Consider the following 9,743-nt stretch of genomic DNA (forward strand, 5'->3'; position numbering starts at 1 on the left):
GTAATCATTGGGCGAATTGCATGACATACAGGCATTTGCCCTAAGGGTTGTGTAGGGGGGATTGCTATCCCCAGAGGCATAAAAAAAGGCTATCTTATAACTTTTATCAGATATCTTTGGGGGCTGGGGGAATGCTTGCCCTCAAATCACTTTTAACTCTTAAGAAGGGTACTAGAACTTTTAATTTCCGTTGGAATAAATCCCTCCGAAGTTTTTAAAACAACTTCTTCCATATGCAATGCCTTGGTGAAAAAAAAATAATAATACATAGAGCCCACTAAGCTCTTTATCATTAGCGGGGCTATTGCACTGCTAATGATAAAACATTGTTTTTGTCATAAAATTATTATTTTTGACATAAAATCAGGCGGTTGGAATAAATTCGGATTTCTGTCAGAACAAAGCCAAAAAGAAGAACAAAGATTTAATTAATATTAATCTTGAGGCAAAAAGTAAACTTAACTTTCATTGGTTTATCTTTGTGACGTATTTTCGTACTCCTTAAACGTATTTAAGAAACGAAGGCCAAATTATTCATTCCTTTTTATAGCTGATTTGTTCTCGTCCTTTTTACTAAACCATTAAAAAGAGCAAAAAATCAAATCCCAATGACTGGTTCTCCTGTGTTGAATTTTAAGCGGGTAAAAAGAACGAAAAGCTTTTTAATCTCAAAATCGTTTTATAAGTAGTCTCCTCTGTGACTTTAAATAGATCCAACTTTAAACAGAGGATATTTTTGTTTTTGTTTTGTTTAAGTAAAAAGTAGGGGGGAAAGGCATACTCACCGTAATGATAACGACACAAGCGAAGTAGAAATTGGCAACTCTTCTTAACTGTTGAAACAGGTTCAGGAATAAAAAGTTCCATAGAGAATACTATAAAAAGAATAAATAAGATGTAAAAATGCTTAGCGCATTGACACAAGCCAAAAGTAGGAAACAAACAAAAAATTTTAATCGATAAATTACAGGCCACTTAGGTGTTCTGCTTTAATCCAAAGAGATATGCAGGCAAGCATGTATACAGTTGGTTAGAAGGAGAGAGGACATTTTGGTGGGCACAAATTAAATAAGCTCACACACACAAAAACACAGAAACATGAAAAGTTTATTTGAAATTTTTAATAGTTATAAAACTTTCAATAACAATAAAAATAAATAAACAATAATGTAAAAAAAAATTGAATTTAAAATGAACAAGCTAAGAGAAGCTGGCAGAAACAAAAAATATAATCGATAATTATAGACAATCTAATAGCCCAATTCTAAATACCGCTTTAATCCAAAGGACCACCCAGGCTAACGCACATAAATTTACTTATAAGGGGTAATATATGTTGGTGGGCGCGACCTTAAAAAAAACAAAACAGGAAAATATAAGACAATATAGAAACAATTATAACTTCCGTAAGATTTCTAGAGGATGAAGTCTTTAAGGTTTGTAAGGTGTGCCAAAATCAAAGCTGCATTAATTCAAAAACATTCAGAAATTAAATTAAAAAAATAAGTTTTATTACCTGAAAGTAAGAAGCGACATTAAAACTTAAAACGAGCAGAAATTATTCCATATATGAAAGGGGCTGTCCCCTCCTCAACGCCTTGTCCTTTACGCTAAAGTTTGACTGTGTCTCACAACTCTTTTTTTAAAAACAATAGAAAACTTTGTCGTAAAGAGCCAGGCCTTGAGGAGGGGACAGCCCCTTCCATATACGGAATAATTTCTGTTCGTTTTAAGTTTTAATGTCGCTTCTTACTTTCAGGTAATAAAACTTGCTTCTTTAATTTAATTTCTGTAATTTAAAGAAACTAACAACATCCGTCCCGTTCGTAGTAATTTCTGTTCGTTTTAAGTTTGATTTAATAAAATAAAACAAGTTTCTTTTCCACTGAAGCAAGGACCAACATTAAAGCTTAAAACGACCTGAAATTAGAGAATTTATGAAATTAAAGGCTGTTGAATTTCGTAAATGAGGGGGATGACCCCACCTGAATTCCTCGCTTTTTACGCTAAAGTCTTAAAGTTCTTTAAAAATACTTCTCATTCAAATTCAACAGCCTATGTGTTTCAGGAGTCGTTTTCAAGGAAGTGTAACAAAAAGTCAAACATTATATTATTTTTTCATTTCACAAGGTCACATCTTTTGATTTTCATTTTTTTTTTCTTTTCACTCTATATTCTTCGGTCGTTAATTTGCTTTCGAAGATCGAGCATCGAAAATGATCTCGAGTATTCATGGTAGGGGTTGGAGTCGTAGCAAAATCAGATAGTCCTATCGGAGCACTCATAGCAGGGACGGTCATGTTGGGAGTTGAGTAGTAGGGATGATCATAGTAGGAATAGTACCAGTAGAAGACGTGGATATATTTTATATTCACGTCTCAACGATTATATATTCGTATTTTATTATTCGTTATTTATTATCCAATTAGTTCTTTTATTATTAAATAATTTTATATTAAAGCTGACCTTTTTGTACTTACAGGTTGTATCCTTTCTATAAAATTATTCGGACCTCGCAATGTAACTCAATAATACAACTAATTTGATCAGTGAAATCAACTTCTGGTAGTTAACATTAATTCATTAAGGACAATTCCCTAAACAAACTTTGAACTATCAAGTGCATGCGAAGCTGCGAGGGGGGGGGCTTGGATCATCTGTCTTATAATAGGTTATAATTTACCATCCTTGACCTTGGGGCGGCATGCGACGTATTTCCGCAAGCCAATCATATTGTTTCTTAAGGGTATGTCAGAAAGGGAAGCCAAATAACCCCACCTGTTTGAAATATTAGTGGTTCTTCTATATTTATGTTTGATATTTTAAGCCAATCAAAACGATGAAAAGTTTTGAATCACAAGATTTTTAAAAGTAGTCTCTCTGTTTTTCTTACTTTGAGTAGAATCAAAGATAGTCAAAACTTTTTCTTGTTCTTCAACCTTTCTAAACCACAAAATACTAACCTGGACACATGGCAAACTCCTTTTAGTCTACTAGAGACACGGCGTAGATTTCACCTGAAACCGCAAACATAACCATGTGAAAATTCATATGCTTTAAATTGCATTTACACTTTAAACGGATTTAACGCATTAATACATTTATGCCTTCATTACCTCCATAATTGGAAAACTCAAGACATAAAGGTTTGAACTCCCGCGTGAAACAAATATAGCTTATACTTATCATATACTTCTTAAAATCATATTGTATAATCATTCGTTATCGCTCCCTGTCTTTAAAGCCCTATCTTACGCCTCTTAGGTACTTTTTAATTAGCTGGTACCCACGCGATATATTTATAGGGAAAATACTAAAGGAAACTAAGCAAACGGGTATCTGTCAATAGAGAGTTGGATCGCAAACCGTGGTTAGTAATTGCGTTTACAATATTTAAACTATTGTTTTTTAGGGTTTAGGGGAAAAAAAGGTACCTGGGTTAGGTTACATATTTAATATATGCTATGCTTTACACCCCACCCCCTTAAAATGCAAATAAATTGCCAAGATGTATTTAAAAGCTATTATATTTTCATCATATTTTGTTTTATTTCATTAGCATTAACCAAACTTGACTTCTCGCGTGGGTTTAAGCTAATTGAAACGTACCACCTCTTATCACACACTTCTTAAATCCACCTATGCCTACTCAATAAAAAATACCTCCAAAATATTCTCATTTTATAATTATATTAAAAAAACAAATTATATTGATACATTAGGTTTGATCCATCTTCACAAATTGTATTAATCTATAAAATAGATTACATTGAACCAATTACACTTGTATTAAAAAAATATACTCAGAATATACCCTCATATAATTCTTAAAATTACATTATATTATCATTTACTTTTCGCACTCTTCTACCCTTACAACCTTTGTAATCCTTGGAGCTTCTCTAGCTTGTGCTGTCCTCCTAAGCGCAAAGGCTGATCTTGCTCGAACATGTAGAGGACAATGGATAAGAGACAATCTTTGTCTATTTAACGAGGCTAACCTCAGAGCCTATTATACATATTGTTTTGTTACTAATTTTGGACAGGGGTGACAATTCACGAAAATTCAGGAGGGGGGGTGGTCTTTTCTTTTTTAATTAAAATAAAGAAAGGTGGCTTTTCACAAAATTTAGGGGGAAGCTTCAACTTTATCAATGTAGGTAAGATAGCAACACAATTTCAAGAAACAATGATACCTAAGTCGTACCATAGTCCCACTTTTGGATGAAGTTAAAATTACGCACGAATATGGCACCATTTATGTATCCCATTCGTAATTGTTCGATTTAGACAATTTTCAACTTCAAGAATAAAATTTACGACTGACTGATTGGAAATAAGGTTTAAGGCAACGTTTCTTAAAATTAGAAAAGATAGAAGCTAGGAACGGCAGTTTTCTTACTGCAAGATGGATTTTGGCAAATAAATGCAAACATAGTATTAGTAGGCAAGGACATATCCAGGATTATTGTTTGGAAGGGGGGGGGACCAAAAAAACTCTACAAAACCTATCAAAAATTTGTTTATATGTATTTTTATTACTTTTCTACAAGTTGTAAAAAATCAAGGGAGGATGAAACTCGGTACCCCCCCCCCCTCTCCCTGGATAGGACCCTGTTAGTAGGCAAAGGCTGGGAACAAATTAGTATTGATACTCTGCAAAGTAAAATCCTTGCCTTTTGAGTTATCCGGTTCGGTAGTACAGCACAACTGTGACGCAAATTTGAAGTAAAAACAAATGCCATTCACAACCTTAGCTTTTTATATACAGCTGGGGCTCTGATATAACGCTTACCAATGAACATTTTAGAAAAGCCGTTAACTATGCTAACCTAAGGTATGACTTAATTCTTTGGTGGGTCATTTTCGATGTCATGTACGGCATCTCTATTTGAAAATAAGACTTATTCGATTCATAAGCCGTTCGGCTTGTTGAGCTTTTTTCATACCTCGAGGTATTTTACCTCGTTCAAATTAGCGCTTTATTTGTTCGAGTCACCCACAGGACAAGATTTTTTTTTTGCCTTTAAATACCTGAGCTTGTGAACATGTCTTAGTTGGGTTTGATATGCCCTAGCTGCGAGCAGAACGACATTTAGTTTCACTTGTTAATTACCTAAAAATGTTTCAACTGTCGTCTCAGTTAAAAAATAAACAACAAAAGCAAATTAAGTAATAGTTACGGAATAGGTCATTGTCGTCGATCAGGGTCGACCTGACAAGGCTTAATTCGAATGAGGTTAGGGCTGATTTACTCCTTACATTTCATAGATAGAATTTACGATTGAAAATTCTAAGGTAGGAAATGTAATAAAAATTAAGATTCTTTAAAACCAAAAACATTAAAAACAAAATTATTTAATTTAAGTTGATTAGTTAAACTAGATTAGTTTAAATTGTTTACCCTTGGTGGAGAAATAAAAAGTACTGTATTCAATAGTATATCATTGGCTGAACCTTCGCAAAACTTTCCACAGACAAGATCGGCTAACTATGGCCTATAATGGTCGTCTAATGAAAGTTATGGACTAATAATAACTAATATCAATTTTATATTTTTTCAGCGATATAGGGGTTTCATAGCAGAAAAGGTTTGATGTGTTAGAGTATAATGAAAGACATGAAAAGCCCTACCTTAGATGTTTTAATCTTATTCGTACAATATTTAGGGATTTCAGATTCATGCTTTAGACATCCCGGAAAGTAAACATGCCGAATTCCGTCAAACTCTTTCTTTTTCTTTTTAATGCCACAACATTTTAAAAATCCTTCCATTTAGTAAAAGTGATTCAACAGATTAAAAATTACAAATGTTTTTTCGATACACGATAAGAATGTACTGAAATAATTAGTAAGAAAAAATGAGTAAACGTTTTTAGATAAGCTTATCCGGAAAAAAGATAAAAACAAGCGTCATTTAACCGTTTTTTGCCTTTTTATTCTTTCTTTTTTGTTTTATCGCTACAAACATATTATAAAAATCATGTACAATAAAATCATAATAGTAAAACCAAACTTTCGATGGGAATGGCCGGTAAATGAATGGTGAGAACCGTCAACAGAAATCGGAATTCTAAAAAACGAAGGTGTCATATCAACAACAACCCTAACAATCAAAATCCTAAAAATAAAAAACAGAGGTGTAATAACAATAGCCTATTTGTATAAAACAATCACCTTTCAATGATGAGTCCAAATACAACAAATTTATTAAGTTTAAGGGCATGACAATAAAGATGAAACTGTTCATACTATCATCAATAGAACATACTAGGTTATCAATAGAAATCAAAGCCCTAAAAAAAAAAACAAAAAAAAAAGAAATCAACAACAACAAAAAAAGAACGTTATACTGTTTCGTTTTAAGCAGATTCAAAATATTTAAAAATTTATTTTTTTGAAGCTATCTACCTACTACCTCTGAAAAAGAGGGAAAAACCCTCCAATAAGGGCGTTGCCTTGACAAAAATTATACCATAAATTTCCGCTTTTTGGAAATCTCAAAATTAGCACACCATTTTAAGTGTCCACGTACTAAAAATGCACTTCGGGGTTTAAACTGTTCATACTATCATCAATAGAACATACTAGGTTATCAATAGAAATCAAAGTTGAAAAAAAAAAAAAATCAACAAGTCAAACAGTTCGTGGTAACGAACTGTAAGTAAGGAGCGACCCGGCTCAATGGTAACCGAAACTCTAGAAAAAGGGTTTTTGATGCCAATAGATACAACAAAAGAATCAAATTTGAATGCTGATTTCAGATATATAAGTTTTATCAATTTTATTCCTACCGATCAAAAGTAACGGGCGTGAGAAAATGTGGCTGATTTTCGAAAAAGGAGAATAACCCCCTGGAAGTGATACAACCTTAATAAAAATCACTCCATCATATTTAGCCTATCAAAGAACCCTACTGTAGAGGTTTCAAGCTCTTATCAAAACAAATGTGGAATTTTGTAAATTTTTTTTTTGCCAGAAGAAAGATCACGGATGCCTGTTTATTTGTTTTTTTTTTTTCCCATGGGTGATCGTATCGACCCAGTGGTCCTAGAATATCGTGGGAGGACTCGTTGGAACGGAAATTACTAATTCTAGTGCCCTTTTTAAGTGACCAAAAAAAATGGAGGGCAACTAGGCCCCCTCCCCCGCTCATTTTTTTCCCAAAGTCACCTGATAAAAATTTTGAGATAACCATTTTGTTCAGCATGGTTGAAAATATGATAACTATGTCCTTTAGGATGACTTAATCCCCTAAAGTCCCCAGGGGGAGTGCTGAAAGTTATGGACTTTACCCAATGTTAACATATAGTATTGGTTATTAGGAAGTATACAGACGTTTTCAGGGGGGATTTTTTCTGGTCGTAGGGGGGGGGTAGGTCGGGGTTATTTGGGAAGATCTTTCCATGAAGGAAGTTTTCATGGGGGAAGGGACATTGCTATGAAGGGGGCACCGGGTTTCCCAGCATTATTTAAAAAAAAATTAAATATAAAAAAAACAAGTTTTCCAACTGAAAATAAGGAGTAACATCAAAACTTAAAAAGAACAGAAAATATTACGTGTATGATTGGGTTCACCCCCTAGTCAATACCTCGCTCTTTACGCTAAAGCTTATTTAGTACTTTCATAAGAGCTATTTGTTCTAAATAACAACTTTTGTGATTAAGGGGTCATTCTTAAAGAATTGGAACAAAATTCAAACTTTAGCGTAAAGAGCGAAGTATTGTCTAGGGGGCGAGCCTCCTAATATATGTATTAAAAATATATGAATATAGAAGTTCATTAGGTAAGTTAATTCGTAAGTTATGTATATTTACTACTAATAAAAATATTCGCAAATATAATTCAACAACTTTCGAGAAAGCCATTTAACCAAATAAAAGTAAAATTAATCTGCAATTTTGTTTCAATCATTCATGCGAAATGAGCCAATATAAAACTTCGTAGCAATTAAAAAACATTCAAAAGTAAATAAAAAAAAACAAGTTTTTTTTAACTGGAAGAAAGGAACGACGTTAAAACTTAAAACGAACAGAAACTATTTCGTATGAAAGGGGCTGTCCCCTCCTCAACGCCTCGCTCTTTGCGCTAAAGTTTGACTTTCTCAAACTTATTATACTGTTACTTTTTCAGCAGATTCAAAATATTTAAAAATCTATTTTTTTGAAGCTACCTACCTACTACCTCTGAAAAAGAGGGGAAAACCCTCCAATAAGGGCGTTGCCTTGACAAAAATTATACCATAAATTTCCGCTTTTTGGAAATCTCAAAATTAACACACCATTTTAAGTGTCCACGTACTAAAAATGCACTTTTGGGGTTTAAGCCCACCACTCTCTCCCTAGAGAATGGTTTCTAATTTAATTTGTTAAGTGCAATATTTTTTCTTCTTTTATTCGATTCTCGGCAATCACACCCCTAATAATTTAAAGCTACCTTAGTCGACATTTGGTCGACTAAGGTAGTCGACTAGCGCTGCAGCACTTAAGCTCCATGCACTTAAGGCCAGCTCCATGCAAACAAATGGCAAAAATATTTTTGGAGATGGAAAGGGTAATATAAAATCAGAGACAACGCTCTAGCGTAGCCTACAGTGAAGAGCCACGAGTCTTCAATGGTTTTCATTCTCTTTTTTTACAATACCGCTTCGTGTGGAAAGGACGGTCATACAAACTTCAGATTGAAGCCGTTCGACTGGAAATTGAAAGTTCTATGGCTCTTTGTACGAGTAATTAGCAATCGAAACGCAACTAACTCTTTGCCTTTTTTGCTCGCTCGTAACCTCCAAAACATCCGATGAAAATTTCTGGATAGCCATTTTTTTTTAAATCGTAAAAAGGATGCGGCTAAATAGTAGCTGAAACTTTAAAAAACAGATTCTTGATAATATAGATGTATCAAAAGAATTAAATTTTGATGCTTATTCAAAATATATAAATTTCATTTCGAAGTCTCGAGTTGGTTTCAAAGGCATTTTGAGAAAGTTTCTGCGAAAATAGGCGTTCCAGGGTAATATACACTGGACCGCTGATGGCAGATTAAGTGGGAGAAACTGTTTGTACGCGCAGAGAATGTAGTAACCAAAAATCACCGAGCCGTGATCGTACTGTTATATTATCTATTTATAGTGCTCCGGACGAGCCTTATAAACCATTAACCCGCTTTAGAAATATAACGAACTAATCGCTTTCATCTTGAAAGTCTCATTCGATTGTTTATGAACTCAAGAATGCTCATGCCTCGCTCCAAAAGATCCAGTTTAGGGTTTGCACAACATGTTATAGAGCAACCAAAGAACAGCTGCGGATCACTGTAGACTGTAGCGTCTTCTTTTTCCAAACATGACACACATTTGATACTGCGCGTACTGACCCTGGGAGTATACGTTAGTTGACTTGTTAGTGGTCGGACAAAAAAAAAAAACAGGTTTTTCCATAGGCTTCTAGAAATGTGTACATCGGAATCGCGTGTGCGTGAAGGCGGAGTATGAATCTTGTGTAGTTTTGAATCTGTGTCACTTATTTTTGATGGAGAGTATATCCTTTGTCGATACTATACATTCTGTCTACTGTGCTGCTGATTTTAAACGTGAGGTTCTTTCTGAGGCAGATGACTCACTTTTAAATGTACCTCCATTCATTTTCTTTACCCCCCTCAAAGGTTTCCCCTCCTTAGGCCATAGTTTTTCTAAGAGGCATATCAGACATATAGGTACACAGCTTTTTTTTATTATTTCATGATT

General features: G+C 34.0%; 1 protein-coding gene across 1 annotated transcript in view; it reads right to left on the minus strand.

Annotated features, from left to right (window-relative positions):
• The window catches only part of LOC148949086 (phospholipid-transporting ATPase IF-like), a 187,544-nt gene extending 181,741 nt beyond the window's left edge, over nucleotides 1–5,803 (minus strand). Inside the window, exons 1-2 of the mRNA XM_089093161.1 lie at nucleotides 5,635–5,803; nucleotides 786–875 (exon numbers count right to left, since the gene is read on the minus strand). Of these exons, the coding sequence (XP_088949287.1) occupies nucleotides 786–875; nucleotides 5,635–5,775 (231 nt within the window). The 5' untranslated portion in view covers nucleotides 5,776–5,803. The remainder of the gene's footprint in view (nucleotides 1–785; nucleotides 876–5,634) is intronic.
• Nucleotides 5,804–9,743: the final 3,940 nt, after the last annotated feature.

Source organism: Artemia sp. Qi Xiang Cuo, chromosome 8 (genome assembly GCF_049724085.1).
Source record: "Artemia sp. Qi Xiang Cuo chromosome 8, ASM4972408v1, whole genome shotgun sequence".
Taxonomy (NCBI): Eukaryota; Metazoa; Arthropoda; class Branchiopoda; order Anostraca; family Artemiidae; genus Artemia; species Artemia sp. Qi Xiang Cuo.